General features: G+C 43.1%; 1 protein-coding gene across 1 annotated transcript in view; it reads right to left on the bottom strand.

Annotated features, from left to right (window-relative positions):
* Positions 1 to 21,348, bottom strand: part of LOC109923651 (nitric oxide synthase, brain-like) — a 96,151-nt gene that overhangs the window by 14,250 nt on the left and 60,553 nt on the right. Inside the window, exons 18-20 of the mRNA XM_048604962.1 lie at positions 14,338 to 14,470; positions 5,595 to 5,673; positions 2,055 to 2,256 (exon numbers count right to left, since the gene is read on the bottom strand). Of these exons, the coding sequence (XP_048460919.1) occupies positions 2,055 to 2,256; positions 5,595 to 5,673; positions 14,338 to 14,470 (414 nt within the window). The remainder of the gene's footprint in view (positions 1 to 2,054; positions 2,257 to 5,594; positions 5,674 to 14,337; positions 14,471 to 21,348) is intronic.

The following is a 21,348-nucleotide window of genomic DNA, read 5'->3' as shown; positions in this document are numbered from 1 at the left end:
AACATCAGCCTTCCTGCTCCTCTGGTGCTGCTTGGCCTGCTGTGTTCATCCAGCTCTACACCTTGTAATCTCAGATTCTCCAGCATCTGCAGTTCCTACTATCTCTACCTACATAAGGTCTGTCCAATACATGCGGTGGGGACCATGCACGGTCAATTGGCTGGACATGGAAATGCAAGCCGTGGGATCCCAAAGGACAGTAAGGTGTCACCATCCAGCAAGAAGACTGAAACAAAAGGCTTCCAGGAGGGACAGGATGGAGAGGAAGAAAAGGCAGCCAGCATGGAGGCACAGCAACTAACTCAATCTCCACCTGAACAGATGGAGTCAATGGAGGAGGAAGAATCGAGGGAGGCAGCGGAGTGAATACAGTGAGAAACAACCAGAACAGGAAAGCATGTTGGGCCCCAAAGGCCCAAAGCAAAATAGAAAGAGGCAGCTGCATGATGGACCCACCAGCAGCTCTTCTGACAATGAAGACATGCGGAGGGATGGCCACCTACAAATAAGAGGCACAGTATCATAGGAGAGAGGAGCACCCCGCAACCCGGAAACACAAGATGTCGCAAGACCCAGTGAAACCCAGCCTCCAGCCGTTGAGAACCAAGGAGTACCCACCACATCACTGCTCTGGGCAATCAGGAGTAGTGACGTTCCAAATAAGGATCAGAGTACAACAGTCCCTGTCAGACTCTGAACCAGACCTTCCTGACATCATTCTCACCCCCACAACACAGGATCAAGGCAACTCCCCAGGGAGGAACAGGACAGCTACCCGAGTGCTGAGAGTGTCCAACAGTTCACCCACACCACGAAGATGCAGGGAGTCCTTCAGTGACAACACTGAGAACGGACATTGGGTCTCCGGCTAATTCTATAAAATCTCAAAATGGGTTTTAAAATTGCTAATATTAGCATTAAAACGTGATGGGTTTCCACATGGTCAATGCGAATCCCTTATTTCTGCAGAATACTGCACAACAGCTACAGGAAATGGTCGAGCTTGTGGCCCCACCGACCTTCTATTTGGTTGGAGTGAAATGATTGCTGTTCCTCTGGTCTGGGGGAGGCAACCTCACCATCACCAAAGTTAAGGAGGTGGTGGGCAGGTGCCTCCTCATAGCAGATGTCACATACAGAAATGCTCCCAAGATTAATTAACGTGTATACCTTGGGGGTAAAGGGTCAGTAGCTGGCCATCCTGCAGGAGCTCCCACAGCTGCTGGTGACATCCAGGCAGGTCATTCTGGCCAGACACTTGAACTGCATCAATGTGCGTGAACAATCCAGACAGGGTGACACTACATTCAGATTCCTGCTGGAAACGGTTAAAGTTACCAAGCTGCATGAAACCCACAGACAGGGTTGCCACCCAGTCATTCCTGTCCTCTATCACAAAGATCTTAGATGACAGCACGTGGCAGAGGCTGGACCAGCTGTTATCTCTGGATAAGGTGACCAAGGCCCTCAAGTCCTTTGAAAAGAATCAACTCACTCCATCACCATGTCTAAGTCCTTTTGAAAATCTACACTGACCTCAGTATAGTATATAGTTTTTCTAGGGTTGTAATCACCTGCCAACTTCAATATTGTCCCCTGCACACTCTAATATACATCATTTATTCCGATCAAGAGTCATACAAGGTGGTGAGGGAGGTAGAGAGATTTTCAGAGGGAGTTGCATAGCTTAGGGACTGGATAGTGGCTGCTCAATGACTGAATGTCAAGCAAGTAAACCAGGAGCGATGATGATACTGGAATGTGGACTCCGAAGCCTTGTAGGATTCTGGGGCCGAGGGAGATCTCAGAGATAGTGAGGAATGAGGCCATTCAGGAACTTGGAAACAAAGATGTGAACTCAAGGTGAGCTCAATGAGGAATGTTGAGTAGCTCAACAATGCTGTTAGAGAAGTGATCCCAGGAGATTTATCCTGGTAACACTGAAAAAAAAATGTGACAATAATATTAAATCTATAGCTATTGTTCCAGTCAGGATGGTGTGTAGGGGAATGTGCAACGGAGGTCAAGGTGCTGGGAAAAAGGACATAGTCTACCCTCTCACCATTTTTGGTTCGTGTCTCGAGTAATCTCTCGATACAGATGGTGTCATTTAGTGCTGGCAATTCCTCCAGGCGTGCCATCACTCTCTGCACCAGCTCCTCCTGATTAGCTGGGTGAATACCCACATGATCGCCAGGAACGTATTTCAGCTTGTCCGAGCCCCCAGTGTGAAGACAAACCAGGATGGTCGATCGGCTGTAGGGAAAATACGCATTTTAAAAAAGGTACATACAGAATCAGTGTATCTCAGCACAGAAAGAGGCCATTCAACTACTTGTCCAGACGCTAGCTCTTGTAAAAGCTTCAGCTTCAGATGTCCTTCCATCTGACTTCAAGGGAAGGAGCATTACCATTCAGTCTTCATTGAGATGTCTGACCTGAGCACCTTATTAATAGAAACATTATCACAGACATTTAGCAAGGCACTGATTAAAAACAAGCTCAGGAGGACTACATTGAGAAATAAAATCAGTGATGGACATTAAGGCATGAGCAGAGGCTATAAAGGAAAGCAGATTATTTCTGAATGGTGGCAGTTTAGGAAAAGGTGAGATTTGGGTGTCATCGTGGAACAGTCGCTGAAAGCTGGCATGCAGGTGCAGCAGACAGTGAGGAAAACTAATGCATGCTAGCCTTCATTGTTTGAGGATTTAAATCTAGGAATAGGGATGTCTTGCTGCAGTGGAGACGATGGCCTAGTGGCATTATTGCTGGACTGTTCATCTTAATAATGGTCTGGAAACACGGGTTCAAATCCCACCGTGGCAGATGGTGGAATCTGAATTCAATAAATATCTAGAATTAAGAGTCATCTAACGATGACCATGAATTGACTGTTGGGGAAAAACCCATCTGGTTCACTAATGCCCATTTGGGAAGGAAACTGATATCCTTACCTGGTCTGGCCTACATGTGGCTCCAGCCCCACAGCAATGTCCCTCTGTTCCACAACACTCCTCAGAACCTTACCATTTACTGTATAAGTCCAACCTTGGTTCGACTTTTCAAAGTGCAATACCTCACACTCACCTGTGTTGAATTGCATTTGCCAATCCTCAGCAGACTTCCCCTTCTGATCAAGATTCCTCTAATTTTTGATAACCTTCTTCGCTATCAACAATACCTCCTACTTTGTATCATCTGTAAACTTACTAATCATGCCTTGTACATTCACATCCAGATCATTTATATAAATAACAAATAACAAAAAGGTCCCAGCACCGACCCTTGTGGCACACTACTAGTCACAGGTCTCCAGTCTGAGAAACAACCTTCAACCGTCACCCTCTGCTTCCTACTATCGAGCCAGTTTTGAACCCAATTAGCTAGCTCTCCCTGGATCCCATGCGACCTAACTCACATGACTAGCCTACCGTGCGGGATCGTGTCAAAGGCCTTACTGAAGTCCATATAGACAACATCCACTGCCCTACCCTCATCTATCCTTTTGGTTACCTCTTTGGAAAACTCGAAGAGATTTGTCAGACATGACTTTCCGCGCTCAAATCCATGCTGACTATTCCTAATCAGACCTTCATTATCCGAATGCTGGTTGCTCCTATCCCTTAGTGTCCTCTCCAATAACTTGCCTACCACTGATGCCAGACTCACTGGCCTGTAGTTCCCTGGTTTGTCTTCACTACCTTTCTTAAACAATGGAACAACATTCTCCACCCTCCAGTCTTCCAGAACTTCACCAGTGACTAAAGATGAAGTAAAAAGCTCTGCAAGGGCCTCTGCAATTTCTTTCTTCGCATCCCACAAATGTTCAAGGATGGACTTGAACAGGCCCAGGGGATTTATCCACCTTAATGTGATCTAAGGCTGCAAACACCTCCTCTGGTAACATATGAGGTCCACAACATCCCCACTTGTTTCCCTTATTTTCTTAGCAATGATTCTCTTCTTACTAAACATGGAGGAGAAATATTCATTAAAAATCTCCCCCATCTCCTCTGGCTCGACACATAGATGGCCATACTGATCTTTAAGAGACCTATTCTCTCCATAGCCCCCCTTTTAATCTTAATACAGCTACAGAACCCATTGATAAAGATTGTGTTCCAAAGAATTTCCAGTCCTCTCCTCTCAGCCTGGGGTTGAAGGCTGTTATAGTGTCAGAGTAATACAGCATGGATACAGGCCCTTCGGCCCAAACTGGTCCATTCTGACCATGGTGCTCACTCAGCTAGTTGCAATAGCCTGCATTTGGTCCATATTCCTCTGAACCCTTCCCATCCATGTACCTATCCAAATGTTGCTAAATGTTGCTATTGTACCTGCTTCACCCACTTTCTGTGGCAGCCCATTCCATATACACAGCACTCTGCGTGAAGAAGTTGCCCCTCAGGTCCCTGTTAAATCTATCCCCTTTCACCTTGAACCTATGCCCTCTAGTTTTCAATTCCCCATCCCTGAGAAAAAGACTATATGCATTCATCCTATCAATGCGCCTCATGATTTTATACACCTCAATAAGGTCACCCTGCATCCTCCTAAGTTCCAAGGAGGAAAGTCCTATCCTGTCCAACCTCTCCCTATGACTCAGGCCTTACTAGTCCTGGCAACATCCTCATAAATCTTCTTTGCACACTTTCCAGTTTGACTATATCTTTTCTATAACTGTTGGACCTAGATAGCAGCTGAACACTTACTATACAGCTCTGACAGGAATGTTTCCTCTTAGTTTCCAAACCCATCGAAAATCTCAGCTAATGATTGGGTGGCTCTGTGGCTCAGTGGTTAGCACTGCTGCCTCACAGCACCAGGGAGTCTGGCTTGATTCCAGCCTTGGGTGACTATCTATGGAACTTGCATGTTGTCCCAGTGTCTGCATGGGTTTCCTCTGGATGCTCCAATTTCCTCCCCAAGTCCAAAGATATGCAGGTTAGGTGGATTGGCCATGGTAAATGCGGGATTACAGGGATAGGGTAGGCATCTGGGTAGGATGCTGTTCAGATTGTTGGTGCGGACTCAATGGGCCAAATAACCCCTTTCCATACTGTAGGGTTTCTATGATTATATGATTGCTGCACTATTGCAGCTTGCTGATTTCACCCAGTCAGCTTCTGGCACTCACTTCTTCACTCTGTTGTTTTGAGAGGAGTTACACATATCCTTCCGGGTGACCAAGATCAGTGGTGCGGGCAATTTGAACCACCCAGACTTGACCCCCAATCTCACTCAGGCCAACTGGACCCCTTCCACTAGTTCCCCACTGCTGTTAGACAGGCCTCCCTGCCCTTGGATGCTGCCTGTGCTGCTCTTGATTCCAAACAGTCCCCTGATCCAGATCCCATCCTTTGAACAGTCCCCATTCCTTCGGGCAGGCCCTTGCTATCCACAATGTCTGCTTCTAATTTTGCTGCTGCTCCATTCTGCTTGAGTGCAGTTGCACACAGAGCAGCCTCAGGTCTGATGCCAAATATCAGGACAGTGATTCATAAAATTCCCAGAAGGTTTGGTTACTTTGACGTCACTGCTTCTTAAACTGCCTGATACAGATATGAAAAATATTCAAAGCCACGACTCACCCAGAATTCTCATGCTGCAGATTCTGTCTGGATAAAACTGGAGTCTGAACAACTTTCCGCTTGTGCAAGTGAGACAGAGCTGTTCAAAACCAAAAACACAAAAACATCAGCGGATTTTACAGAACACAGTCAATGAGCAGCAGCTCAGGCAGTGAGACAGAGGGAGGGAGAGAAAAACACAGTTCCTGGGAGAGGGAGAGGGAGGGGGAGAGGGAGAGAGAGAAGTCTGAGAAACTGAGAGGGAGAGATAGAGAGAAACAGAGAGAGACGGAGAGAGTAAGAGAAACAACAGACAGTACCTGTGTGAGAGAGAGAGAGAGAGAGAAAAACAGAAAGAGACAGATAGAGAAAATAAAAAGAAAGAGAGACACAGAATAACAAAGAGAGACAGAGACTCAGAGAGGAAGAGTGAAACAGACAGACAGAAAAGAAGAAAAGCAGAGAGAGAGGAGAAAGAACAAAACAGAAAACAGATATCCAGAGAGAAATACAGACAGAAACAGGACGTACAGTCAGACGGACAGAAAAACAGCGAGAGAACCTGAGAGACAGGGAGCGAGACACATTCAGTCCTAAAACGTACATTTTGTTACGACACTCAAACCTTGAAAACTATAGGATATTTGGAATGACAGGAAGTTACTAAAAGTTGGAGGGGTGGCTCTGATCATTAATAATAACCTTAGTACAATAGAGGAGCAGGGCCTAATTATCAGAAACCATGATGTGGAAATGGTTTGGGTAGAGATGAGAAATGTAAAGGTAAAAAGTCACTCGTGGAGCATAAAGAAAGAAATAAAGGGATTTGTCAGAAGAACATGGTGATAATCGTGGGATAATTTAAACTACCTATCAACTAGAAAAGTCAAATGGGTGAAGGTATCCTTGATGAGTTTTTGGAATGTTTACAGGACAGTTTCTAAGAGGAGCATGTTCTGGAGCCAACCAGAGAGCATACTATACTGGACCTGGCATTGTGCAATGAAATAGGATTAATTAATGATCTCATAATGAAGTTGACCTTAGGTACTAGTGACCACAATATGATTGAATTTTGCAAGCAGTTTGAGGGAAAAAAGAGGGTGTCTGAGACAATTCGTTTCAATTTAAATAAAAGCAATTATAAATGTAGAAAAATAGACCTAGCTAAAACTAACTGGCAATTTAGGTTAAGGGATGTGTTACACTAGAGATGTAGTGGCAGACATTTAAGGGGCTACTTCAGAATATGCAAAATAGATACATTCCAAAGAGTAAAAAAAATTCCAAAAGGATGGTCTCACCATCCGTGATAAACTGGAAATAGAATCATAGAGTTGTACAGCATGGAACGGGCCTTTCAGTCCAACCAGTCCATGTCAGCCAAATCCCAAAATAAACTAGTCCCACCTGCCTGCACTTGGCCCATATCCTCTAAACATTTCTTATTCATGTACTTATCCAAATGTCTTTTAAACATTGCAACATTGTACCCGCATCCATCACTTCCTTTGGAAGTTCATTTCATGGATGAACCAACCTATGTGTAAAAAATTACCCCTCGTGTCCTTCTAAAATATTTCTCCTCTTACCTTAAAAATAGTCTTGAAATCTCCCATCCTAGGGAAAAGACACCTGCCATTCACCTTATCTATGTGGGAAGATGTGAAATTGTGTAATTTGCAAATCCAATGGGAAGAACAGGCAGGGCCAAGTTAATGAACACAGCAGGACTGAGGTGTATTTTTTAAACGCCAGGAGTATAACAGATAAACATATGAACTATATAAACATATAATCCAGACTGGATTAGTAAATGGATCTATCATGTTGTAGCTATCACAGAAATTTGGTTGAGAGATGGGCTGGACTGGCAGCTCAGCACTTCAGGGTTTAGATGTTTCAGGTGTGATAGAGAGGGATGTAAAAGGGGTGGGAGACTTGCATTACTGATTAAGGAGAATATCATTGCTGCACTAAGAAAGGACATCTTGGCAGGCTCATTCAGTGAGGCTGTGTGGGTAGAACTCAGGATTGAGAAAGGTACAATCACTGTGATGGGTGATACTATATGCCACCAAATAGCTAGCAGGGGACATATCTGTTCCTCTGTAGGCAGATCATGGAATAATGTAAAAACAACAGGGTTGTTGTAGTGGGTGATTTTAACTTTGCCAACATTAGCTGGAACTCCCTTAGTGCCAGGGATTGGATGGGCAGAATTTGTTAGATACATCCAGGAAGGTTTCTTGAAATAATATGTAGATATTCCAAGTAAGGAAGGGATCTTGTATTGGGGAACGAGTTTGGCCAGGTGACTGAATTTTCACTAGAGAAGCATTTTGGGAACACTGATCATAATTCATAAATTTTAACATAGTTATGGATAAAGAGAAGACTGGTCCTCGGAAGGAATTGCAACTTGGGGGACAGCTAATTACACCAGTATTATGCAGGAACTGGACAAATTACATGGGGATAAATCCACATTTGACATTTGGGAGATTTTTTTAAAGGCCAGTTGTTCAGAGTCCAAGACCATCATGTTTCTGTAAGAATGGAAGAAAAGGATTTGGGAAGCCTGGATGACAAGAGATATTAAAAGTTTAGTCAGAAAGAAAAAAGGAAGCATATGTAAGGTCTGGGGAAATAAAATCAGACAAGGCCCTTGAGAAATATAAAAGAAGCAGGAAAGAATTTAAACAAGATATTAGGAGTTCTAAAAGGGTACATGAAATATCCTTGACATGTTGGATTAAGGAGAATCCCAAGACATTTTATACAAGGAGCAACAGGATCACTACGGATAAGGTGGGTACACTCAAAGACTGAGGAAGGAAGTTATGTGGTGAAGCAGAGAAAGTGGTCCTTAATAAGTGCTTTGCATCAGTATTCAGCAAGGAGAAGGGAATGTATGACAGCAGATTAGGGAGGAGTATGTTGATATCTGGGGCATGTTGATATTAAAAAGCAGGAGATATTGGATATCTTGAAAATCATTAAGGTCAATAAGTCCCTAGTGCCTGATGGGATCTATCCCAGGAGGGATAGGTAAGAGGAATGGTAAGAGAGAAACAGTTAAAACAATTTAAAGAAAAACCGAGCAACATCAAAATCAGAACCAATCAAGATAAAGGTCTGGTTAAATGGTCATCCAGATCTAATAGAGTTCGAGACTGGCATGGCTGTATCAGTGATTGCAGAACTAGTTTTTAATGAAATTCACTCTAGACACCAGCCCTTAACTGTGTGCATGACTTCAGTCAGGCTGAAAACTAATGCTGGGGAACATTTACAGATTAAAGGATACAATTTTGGTTCTGGTCTCTTATAAAAAGCAGCTGGTTCAGTTACTAGGTATTGTCATAAAAGGCTCAGGCCCAAGCTTGATGGGGCAAAATTTGCAAGAGATTCACCTAGATTGGTTCAACATTTTTCAGTTAGAAAATGGCTGCCTCAGTGAAGTCATAATTAAATACCTGGAAGTCTTCCAGGCAAGTCTAGTGACTGACTATCAGAGGAACCAAGGCCACCTTGCATGTTGACCAGGAAGTAATTCCACAATTCTACAAGGCCCAAACAGTGCCATTTGCCTTATGGGCAAAAGCAGAGGCAGTAATCAGAAGGCTGGAAAGTGAAGGAATCATCAAACCAGTTCAATTTGTGGAATAGACAGCAGCTGTCATACAGTTTTGAAGCCCAGCAGGTCTGTTCGCTTTTGTGGGGATTTTAAACAATCAGTACACCATTTTTTCTAGCTGGATAAATACTCAATCCCTCGGATAGAGGATTTATACGTAAAGCTGGTGTGTGGGTGTGTCTGTGTGTGTGCTTTCCTTCACGAAGTTGGACATGAGCCATGCTTACTTTCAACTGCATTTAGACCAGGATTCCCAGAGGTATGCTACAATTAATACCCGTAAGGGCATGTACTAATATACGAGACTGCCATTTGGGAATATCATCAGCCTGTTCAATCTTTCAGTGGACAATGGACAACATTTTGCCAGTTCTACCTCAGGTCGCTATTTATCTAGAAGATGTCCTAATTACAGGGAAAACTAACGAGGAACACTTAGAGAATTTGAATGCAGTCCTAGGACTTTTTTTCCCAAGGCAGGTGTAAGCCTAAGAAGGGAAAAACGTTTGTTCCCAGTCTCTAAAGCGACCTACTTGAGCTACTGAGTCAACAAGACTCGGTTACACCTGGTGGAAGATAAAGTGAACAAAAACAGAGTTGCTGGAAAAGCTCAGCAGGTCTGGCAGCATCTGTGGAGGAGAAAACAGAGTTAACGTTTCGGGTCCGGTGACCCTTCCTCAGAACACAAAGACAAAGTGAAGGTGATCCAAGGTGCCCAGACTCCCATGATTGTCCAGGAGCTTAGGTCTTTCCTTGGGCTGGTAAATTATTATGGAAAGTTCTAGATAACCTAGCATCCACCCTGGCACCTCGCATCAACTCCTAAAAAAACGTCAACCCTGGAGATGAGACAAATTCCAGCTTATTTGAAGTAAAGAAACGTCTATCATCCTCGAAGGTGATCGTTCACTATGATCCCAGGAAAGATCTCGTATTGATGTGTGATGTCTCCCCATACAGCATCAGGTGGTATTAGCTCATGGGTGGTTCAATGGAGATGAATGTCCAATAGCTTCAGGAATCCAGGACTTTGGTTAATGCAGAGTGTAAATACGTCCAGATAGAAAAGGGATTGGTTGTCATATTTGGCGTCAGGAAGTTCCACAAATACCTATGAAATTTGTGATAACCACAGGCAACAAATTCCTACTTGGTTTGCTTAAAGAAGGCAGTGCCACCCATTGCAACAGGGTGCATTCAGCAGTGGGCTCAAATACTGAGTGCTTATAATTATAAGCTAGAACACCATTTGGGAAGCGGAGAAGTGTACGTAATGTGCATGCAGCCACTTCCCATTGGCAGATACATCACCGGTGGTACACCAATGATATTAAATTCTGTTGACACGCTCCCAGTCACAGCTAATATCAGACTTTGGACACAAAGATCCAGTCCTTTCCACTCTGAAAGGCCCTTTGGTTTTCAAGCCTGATCAGCTAATATATTTGAATTTAAGACTTATAAACTTAATCTTTCGTATTTTTTTGTAAAGCTGTAATAATAAGGTATGGGTACAATTTTTAATGGTTATACTGAAACCTGGTTTGACAGGTCTTGTTTTGACTTTTACTATAAATAATAGGTATTAAGTTATCCCAGAGCAGTAAGTCTGTGCTGACGTTGAGTTTTTGAGTAAAATGTGTTTTTTTTAAAGTAAATTCTGGATCTGCAGATTGTTAAAGGGGCAGAGATGTCTTTCAGTAGAATGGTGTGCTCTTCCCGTTGGATATGGGAGATCAGAGAGCATTTGAACGTTCCTGGAGACTATGTCTGCAGGAAGTGTGTTTGGTTGAGAATGTTATCAGACTGCATAGATCAGGTGAAGCAGCAGTAAGAGGCAATATGATAGATGGCAGTTTCAGGAAGGTAGAAACACCGCAGATACAGTCGGGTACATGGGTGACTGCTAGGAGAGGTAGGAGAGTTGGTAAGTAGTGCAGGAGTCTCCTTTGACTATCCCGATCTAAAACAGGTACGGCGTTTTGGATACTGTAGGTGGGGATGGCCTGTCAAGGGAATATAACACTGACAGCCAGGTTCTGGTACCTTGACTGGCTTGATTGTAAAGAGGGGTGTGCGGGTCTCCAAGCAATCGGTCATGATAAGACTATCTCTAGGCAGAGGCACAGACAAATGTTTCTGTAGCTGTTATTGAGACTCCTGGATGGTGTGTTGCCTCCCTGGTGCCAGGGATGTCTGAGCGGTTGCAGAATATTCTCAAAGGGGTGTGAAAACAGCAGGAGGTCATTGAGCACATTGGTAACAACATGAGTAGACAAAAGGATAAAGCTCTGCAGGGAATATACAAAATTAGGTGGGAGGTTAAAAAGAAGGACCTCAATAGAAGAGAATATTCTCTACTGTCACGTAGTAGTCAACAAAGGTAGTAATCTCTGGATTAATCCCAGTGCCATGTGCTAGTGAGAATGATTGAATTGCTTCTGCACTGTAGGGATTCTTTCAGCCCATCAATTCCACCCCAAACAGCATCTGACTCAGACCCACATCCCAATCCCTGTAACCCTGCATTCCCAAGGCCAACCCACCTAACGGGCACATCTTTGGACTTTGGGAGGAGGCTGGAACATCTAGAGGAAACCCATGTAGACTTGGGGAGAACATGAAAACTCCACATAGACAGTTGCCAAGGCTGGAATCAAACCTGGGTCCCATGCACTGTAAGACAGCAGTGCTAACCACTGAGCCACCGTGCCACCTCAGAATAGGAATGTGAAGATCGGGCTGTTTAATGCATGGCTGAGGACCGGTGCAGGGGACAAGGGTTCACATTTTTGGACCATTGGGATTTCTTCTGGGATAGTAGCCACCTGTTGGAAGTGGACCAATAACCTCACAGGGAGATTTGCTAGTGCTACTCAGGAGGCTTCACAAAGCAATAGTTAGAAAAGGCTGAGGCTTGTACAGCAGATAAGGTGAGCAGGTTAAATAGTGAAGGCAAGCAAAAGCAAGGCAGAGAATGAGACAAGACAGATAAATTAAACTGCATTTATTTCAGTACAAGAGGCCTGACATGTAAGGTAGATGAACTTAGGGCATGGTTGAGACTGGGATACCATAGCTAGTACAGAAACATGGCCCAGGGAGGGGTAGGACTGGCAGTGTAATGTTGCAGGCTATAGATGCTATAGGAAAGATAGAAAAGGAGGCAAGAGAGTAATGGCATTAGGGTTTTTGATTAGGAATAATATTACGTCTGTACTTAGAGAGGATATTCCTAGGAAATCATCCTAATGAAGCTATCTGGATGGAGCGGAGAAATAAAAGTGACAATCATCTTGTTGGAATTGTACTGGAGAACTCCCAGTAGTCAGCAGGAAATTGAGAAGCAAATATACAAGGAGATTTCAGATATCTGTAAGAATAGTAGGGTTGTAATGGTAAGGAATTTTCACTTTCCGATCACAGACTGGGACTGCCAGTGTTAAGTGCTTGGATAGGTAGGAATTTGTTGAGTGCATACAAGAAAATTTCCTCATTCAGTATGTGGATGTATCTAGTAGAAAAGGAGCAAAACTTGACCTTTTCTGGGAAATAAGGCAGGGGAAATTACTGAGGTGTCAGTGGGGGAGCACTTTGGGGCCAGTGATCATAATTCAATTGTTTTTTAACATAGTCATGGAAAAGGATAGGCCTGATCTAAAAGTTAAAGTTCCAAATTAGAGTAAGGCCAATTTTGATGGTATTAGACAAGAACTTTCAAAAGGTGATTGCGGGAGGCTGTTCACGGGTAAAGGGATGGTTGGCAAGTAGGAGGTTTTCAAAAATGAAATGACGAGAGTTCAGAGACAGTATGTTCCTGTCAGTGTGAAGGGCAATGTTGGTAGATGTAGGGAATGCTGGATGACTAAAGAAATTAAGGCTCTAGTCAAGAAGAAAGGAGGATACATGGACAGCTGGGATCAAGTGAATCCCTAAAAGGGCAGTAGGAGCATTCTTAAGAGGGAAATCAGGAGAGCAAACAGGGGACATGAAATAGCTTTGGCAACGAGGGCTTTAAAGGGGAAAAGAGTAACTAGGGAGAAAATAGGGCCCCAAAAAGATCAACAAGACTGTCTACATATGGAACCACAGGAAATGGGTGAGATACAAATATTGCCCATCAATATTTACTCTAGAGGACATGAAAACAAGGGAAATTTGGGGAAATAAATTTGGGCAGCACGCTGGCTCAGTGGTTAGCACTGCTACCTCACAGTGCCAGGGACCCGGGTTCGATTCCAGCCTTGGGCGATTGTGTGTGGAGTTTGCATGTGTCTACGTGGGATTCCTCCAGGGCTCCAGTTTCCTCCCACAGTCCAAAGGTGCGCAGGTTAGGTGGATTGGCCATGTTAAATTACCCATAGTGCCCAGGGATGTTTATGTTACGTGGGTTAGACATGGGAACTGCAGGGTTAGGGGAATGGGCTCTGGGTGGGATATTCTTCAAAGCAGCGGTGTGGACCTGTTGGACCGAATGGCCTATTTCCACACTGTAGGGATTCTATGATTCCATTATAAATAGTGATGTCTTGAAAAAAGGAGTCCGTAGTACAGAAGAGGGGGTGCTGGAGGTCTTAAAGTGCATAAAAGGTGGATAAATATCCAGGTTCTGATCAGGTGTATCCCAGAACTGAAAGGGAAGATAGGGAAGAGATTGCCAGGCTGAGTATTGTATCATCGATAACCACGGGTGAGGAGCTGGAAGACTGAAGTCACCTGACGAAGGAACAAAATTTCCAAAGCTTATGATTTCAAATAAACATGTTGGACTATGACCTGGTATCGTGTGACTTCCTGCACTACCTGGGAAGGTAGTTGAGGCCGGAAAACTGACAACATTTAAAATATATTTGGATGATCACTTGAAAAATAACATTCAAGGATATGGGACAAGTGCAGGAAATTGGGACTAATGCCCCTTTAGTGGTGGTTGTGTTGGTGCAGACTCTGTGGGTCAAAGGGCCTTTTCTGCACTCTATGACTATGTGAGAGGATATCAGGAGTACAGGAGAGTGTGCAGTTGACGTAAAAGGCAGAGAAGCCATGATATGGTATCCCCTGTTACACACACACACACACACACACACACACGGACAGTTCTCCATTTTCAGCTCACGGTTTTACCCGGTTCCAGTTCTATCATCTCAGCCACGACAGACAGTCTATATTTTTTTGGTTTCCAGGTGGAATCATTGTGGAAGTCATCATCATCATCATCACCAGCGTCATCATCGATACAGAAAACCTCACATGCAGCCTGTGGGGAAAGTAGCAACACAACGTGAGAAGCATGTGGTGAGTGTCAAATTATGAAATTGAATTAAACCAATAAGAGAGTGAGCATCAAGAGATTAACTGGTGAAGAGCAGGGAGGTAGAAACAGCAAGCTAGATTGAGAGATAGAGGTAGAAGAAGTCATAATTGAAACTTGGAGATGGAAAATCTGGTAGACTGTTTGGTAGAGAGACTGGGAGATAGGGAAATGGAGAAAATGGGAGACAATGAATTAGAGAGACTGATACAGGATGATAGAGACGGGGGATAATGAGACGGGGATGATAGAAGACAAAAAGAAAGATAGAGAGACTGGGAGACAGAGATAAATAGACTGGGACTCAGAGATATTGAGAGATGGACAGGGTGGTATAAGAGACAAAAACAAATTGCTGGAAAATCTTAACAGATCTGGCAGGATCCATGGAGAGTTAACATTTCAAAGGTCCATTAACCCTTCTTCAGTACTGACATAGAAACTGAGAGATAGGGAGATGGGGAGACGGAGAGACTGAGACTAGTGGCACAGAGAACAGAAAGGAATAAGCAGCATGACAGACAGAGACAGGGACAGACACAGAGACAGAGACAATGTGGGGGGAATGACATGATCACTTTGAAGAAGACCAAACCACTTGAAAGAAATTGTATTTATTCAGCATCTTAATGTGTGCAGGAGAGGGACAGGGACTAGCCGAACTTCAATGTTCCAAAGGAATTTGGGGATTGTCAGAATGAGTACCCAGTGATTGAAGGAGAGAGACAAAAACTTTGCAGATGGAACAAGTCAGAAATCAAGGAGCAGAGAGAGAGAGAAAAATGAAAGCCAAGGTTTTAAAAGAAGTGGCTCATGAAGTAATTGATGTATTGGGCTTGATTTTGATTTTCCAAAACTGCCTTCAGTTGATGATGGTTCCGTTAGATTGGAAAATAGCAAAAGTAAATGCTTTAATAAAAAAGGGAGGAGACGAAAGGAACAAACTGCAGGCCAGTTAACTGAGCATGTGACATGAAAATGTTAAATGCTATTATTAACAAAGTTGTAGCAGGGTCCTTGGCTAAGTTCAAAGCAATCTAGCTTTTGTGAAATAGAAATCATTTTGAATTAAGTTCTTTGAGGAAATATCTTTTCCTGTGGAAAGGGGAATGAGTGGATATACTGTACATAGATTTTGAGAAGGCATTTGTTAAGATGCTACATGAAAGGTTATTGCAGAAAATAAAAGTCCATGGTACAGGTAATATATTGAGTAGCAGATTGGCTGGCTAACAGAAAGCAGAGAGTAGATATAAATAAATCGATTTCAGGTTGACAAAGATGCATGAGTGGTAGCCCACATGGGATTAGTATATATATATGATTTGGAAGAGCTTAGAAGTGTAAGAGCGATTTTATTGAGTCATAAGATCCTAAGGTTGTATCAGAGATACAACCCTTCTAGGCCCGAAACGTCAGCCTTCCTGCTCCTATGAGGCTGCTTGGCCTGCTGTGTTCATCCAGCTCTACACCTTATTATCTAAGATCCTAAGGTGTCTTCTACAAGGGTAAGATGTGGAGAAGATAGTCCTCTAATAGAACAATCTAGAACTAAGGGTTACTGCTCAAAAGTGGGATACCCACTTAAAACAGATGAGTGAAATTTGTTCTCTCAAGGTCAAGAATCTTTGGAACTACCTGGGAGAGAGTTGGAAACACCGTCTTTGAATACTTTTAAGGCAGAGGTGAATAGTTTCTTGGTAAGTAGTGGAGTGAAAGGTTATCAGGGGTAGGTGGGAATGTGGTTTGTGGTTATAGTCAGATCAGCCATAATCTCATTGAATGGCACAGGAGGCTCAAGGGGATGAATGGCCTACTTCTGCTCCCTGTTCGTATGAACAAACAACAAAGAAAATTACAGCACAGGAACAGACCCTTCGGCCCTCCAAGCCTGTGCCGATCCAGATCCTCTGTCTAAACCTGTCGCCTATTTTCCAAGGATCTGTATGCCTCTGCTCCCTGCCCATTCATGTATCTGTCTAGATACATCTTAAATCGTGCCCACCTCTACCACCTCCGCTGGCAACGCGTTCCAGGCACCCACCACCCTCTGCGTAAAGAACTTTCCACGCATATCTCCCTTAAACTTTTCCCCTCTCACCTTGAAATCGTGAGCCCTAGTAATTGAGCCCCCCAGTCTGGGAAAAAGCTTCTTGCTATCCACCCTGTCTATACCTCTCATGATTTTGTAGACCTCAATCAGGTCGCCCCCTCAACCTCCGTCTTTCTAATGTAAATAATCCTAATCTACTCAACCTCTCTTCATAGCTAGCGCCCTCCATACCAGGCAACATCCTGGTGAACCTCCTCTGCACCCTCTCCAAAGCATCCAAATTCTTTTGGTAAGGTGGCGACCAGAACTGTATGCAATATTCCAAATGTGGTCGAACCAAAGTCCTATACAACTGCAACATGATCTGCCAACTCTTGTACTCAATAACCCATCCATGCCATATGCCTTCTTGACCACTATCGACCTGCGTAGCGACCTTCAGGGTACAATGGACCTGAACACCCAGATCTCTCTGTGCATCAAATTTCCCCCCAGGGCTTTTCCATTTACCGTATAGTTCGCTCTTGAATTGGATCTTCCAAAATGCATCACCTCACATTTGCCTGGATTGAACTCCATCTGCCATTTCTCCGCCCAACTCTCCAATCTATGTCCTGCTGCATTCTCCGACAGTCCCCTTCACAATCTGCTACTCCACCAATCTTAGTGTCATCTGCAAACTTGCTAATCAGACCATCTATACCTTCCTTCAGATCATTTATATATATCACAAACAGTGGTCCCAACACGGAAGCCTTGTGGAACACCGCTGGTCACAGTTCTCCATTTTGAGAAACTCCCTTCCAGTACAACTGTCTCCTGTTGCCCAGCCAGTTCTCTATCCATCTAGCTAGTACACCCTGGACCCCATGCGACTTACTTTCTCTATCAGCCTACCATGGGGAAGCTTATCAAACGCCTTACTGAAGTCCATGAACATGACATCTACAGCCCTTCCCTCATCTATCAACTTTGTCACTTCCTCAAAGAATTCTATCAAGTTGGTAAGACATGACCTTCCCTGCACAAAACCATGCTGCCTATCACTAATAAGCCCATTTTCTTCCAAATTAAATAGATCCTATCCCTCAGTATCTTCTCCAGCAGCTTCCCCACCACTGACGTCAGGCTCACCAGTCTATAAATACCTGGATTATCCTTGCTACCCTTCTTAAACAAGGGGACAACATTAGCAATTCTCCAGTCCTCCGGGACCTCACCCGTGCTCAAGGGTGTTGCAAAGATATCTGTTAAGGCCCCAGCTATTTCCTCTCTCGCTTCCCTCAGTAACCTGGGATAGATCCCATCTGGACCTGGGGACTTGTCCACCCTAATGCCTTTTAGGATACCCAACACTTACCCTCCCCCCCCCCACCTTATGCTGACTTGACCTAGAGTAATCAAACATCTATCCCTAACCTCAACATCCGTCATGTCCCTCTCCTCAGTGAATACCGACGCAAAGTACTCATTAAGAATCTCACTCATTTTCTCTGACTCCTCGCATAACTTCCCTCCTTTGCCCTTGAGTGGGCCAACCCTTTCTCTAGTTATCCTCTTGCTCCTTATGTATGAATATAAGGCTTTGGGATTTTCCTTAACCCTGTTTGCTAAAGATATTTCATGACCCCCTTTAGCCCTCTTAATCCCTCGTTTCAGATTGGTCCTACTTTCCTGATATTCTTCCAAAGCTTCGCCTGCTTTCAGTCACCTAGACCTTATGTATGCTTGTATTTTTGACTGAAGTTGTGGTTGCTAAGTTTGTTGATGACATGAAGATATTTAGGACATTAAGTTGTGAAGAGGACACAATGTTATCACCTAATATGACCTGAAGGAACACCTGAGATCTTATGGAATGGAGGAAGATTGGATGGATGTATTAATTAAGAGTTAAATGGGAATGAATTGGTTGTACAAAGATGAGTTTAATAACCTTGAAGGTTTGGGGAGCTTTGTGGATTGTGGCTAGCTGAAATAAAATTCTAAATAAGAGTGTAGACTTGGATTCTGCTTAAATATGGTTACCTTTTGGAGTATAAAACATTGACAAATGAGGATGATTGAGTCTAAATATAAAGAATTAGAGTGTGAGTATCCACTCCTGTTTCCTGAAACTGAGCCTCATGGACTAGAGGAAGCAGAATAAGAAGCAAAGTTCCTTTTCTTGGAATTCGAGCTTGCTGCAGGATTGGACAGATTGTTAAATTCCATGGATTAAAATTTATCAAAAAAGGTGATTTATTGACTGCTTTTGAGGCATGGTCAAATTTTGACAAGTGTAGAAACGCTGAAGATAGTACATAATAGAATTCAATAGATTATGTACAATATTGCAGAAATTTCAACTGGAAATCCCCAAGTCAGTGCTGGTTTGTAAGTTAGTGGACTGTACAATGTAAGAAGAATAGCCATACTTTTAGCTTTGATGGGAGTTAGATTTGTAGATAAACATGCACTGTTAAAACAAATGTCGGAAGCACAAAAAAAGTTCCCAGGAAAGCATTCCGTTCCAAAGGCACACAGGGGGCAATCGGCATTACGACAGATAACGGAGGATGCAATACTAAAATATTGGAGCAATTGTCTAGATACAGGTCACAGGAAAGAAGAACTGAAGCTAATAGAAATAACGACAGAAATGTTATTGATAATTTGAGAAGAATCTGGGATTTACAATAAGAAAATGAACGCCAGAAGTGCTCAGGGTGTGGCCAATTGACGTTTCAAGGTATCATTGAAAGTACCATTAACCATGAACTGTCCCAAACAACATAACAAAGTCATTGAAACTAAACATGAAACAAAACGTTCAGAGGAAGATGATGGCGATATAGATCAAGGAGAGGGCATTGTATTGGTCACAACAACTTTCAGCACATTAATGAATATGCTGGTGACAGATTTTCAATTGTACAGTAATAAGTTTGTAAGTCTACAATGTGTGGAATAGACAAAAAGATCCAAAATATTGCTGATACTCAGTATTAAAGAGTGGGACAAATTTAAGGAATGAGAGTTCCACCAGTTTCAGACTTAGGATAATTCCACCACAAAGTAAATTTTAAAAAGTGTCACTGACATCAGAAGTTTAGAAAATTAGAAGTCAATGAATTAGTTGTATTAAAATGACATAGTATTGTGCCCATCCATCCTCAAACCAGTTAAAAACTTTAGTAAAGGATGCAGAATAAGGGATGGCGAGTGTGATATATCAAAGGACACTGTCACAATCTACTGGAAGTCTGCCCTTAACAAAAGTTCTCAACACTGATATATATTTAAAAAGGTATGGAATGAAGAAAACAAATACTTTGATTTTAAATTTTGTAGATGTGGTAACTGATTCTGTCAGTCAACAGTAGTATGTAGTAAAGATAAGAAAAGAATTGTGAATAAGATCATACAAAAGGACCAGATTTGGACAACTGAGTGGCATGGTGGTATAATAGTTAGCCCTGCTGCCTGTCAGCACCAGGGACCGAGGTTTGATTCCAGTCTGGGTGACTATGTGGAGTTTGCACATTCTGTGTCTGCATGGGTTTCTGTTGGGTGCTTTGGTTACCACCCACAGTTCAAGATGTGCAGGTTATGTCGATTGGCCATGCTAAATTATCCACATGGTAAATGTGGGGTTATGGAATTAGGTTGGGGCCTGGGTCTGGATGGGAAGCTCTTCAGAGGGTTGGTGCAGACTCAATGGGCTGAATGGCCTCTTTATGCACTGTAGGGATTCTATGAACTGGCAGCATCATGTGGGAGCTGCTGTATACTAAGTTAATCCAGATTGGACATATCTGCAGCAAGTATTTACAGCTGGAGTAGCTTTGGATCGGAGTTGAGGAAATTTGAAATGTGGTCTATAATAAAGGACAGGATGGTGTATTTGAGTGAAACAGGCATGGGGACACAAAAGGCAGTTCAAGAAGCCTTTGTCCTTGTAATTGTCAAAACATTACACAGTTTTTACACACTGTAGAGATGAGAGTGGAGACGGAAGGAAGGAGAAGCAAACTGACCACGATACCTTGGCAAAAGGGGCCATTTAAAAAGGAGGGAGGAAGAATGTAGTTATAACTAAAGGGCAGGATACTGTACTCTGTGGCCAACAGTTCTGAAGGTTATGTTGCCTGACTGGTTCCAGGATTAAGGACATCTCTTTGCGGCTGGAGAAGAACTTGGTGGTACTAATGACTAATAGGACTGGAAAGGAGGTTCTGCTGAAAGATTTTGAAGAATTAGGAGCTAAGTTGAAAAGAAGAATCTCCAAGGTAATAATCTACTGCCTGAGCCATGGGCAAACTGGAATCAGGTAAATAAGATCAAGGAGTTATATGTATGGCTCAAAAGATTGGTGTGGGAGGAATGGGTTTCAGCTCATGGAATACTGACACCAGTACTGGAGTAGAAAGCGCTGATCTCATGGGTTAAGCTTCACTTGAACTGCACTGGGACCAATGTCCTAGTGAATTGAGTAACTAGGACTGTACAGAGGGCTTTGAATTAATGGTACTGGGTGGGATTGAATATGAACATAATAATTAGGAATACAGTGGCAGAAAGCCTTTCTAACAACGGGGCAAGTGAGAGGAAACATGCAGTAATAGACAGAATTATTCATAAAACTTTGAAGAACAGCCAAACTGTCAATAATCGACAGTGTTAGTGTGGGCTGTACCTGTTAAGAATTCATTGCTGATGGTTAGAGGATATAATTCATATCAGTTAGCTTTTGTAGGAATCTGAAAGTTCCATCAGTAAGAAGTGATCA

This window comes from Rhincodon typus, chromosome 14 (genome assembly GCF_021869965.1).
Source record: "Rhincodon typus isolate 14 chromosome 14, sRhiTyp1.1, whole genome shotgun sequence".
NCBI lineage: Eukaryota > Metazoa > Chordata > Chondrichthyes > Orectolobiformes > Rhincodontidae > Rhincodon > Rhincodon typus.
The sequence above is the reverse complement of the archived record's forward strand: the minus strand, read 5'-3'. Positions and strand labels throughout refer to the sequence as shown.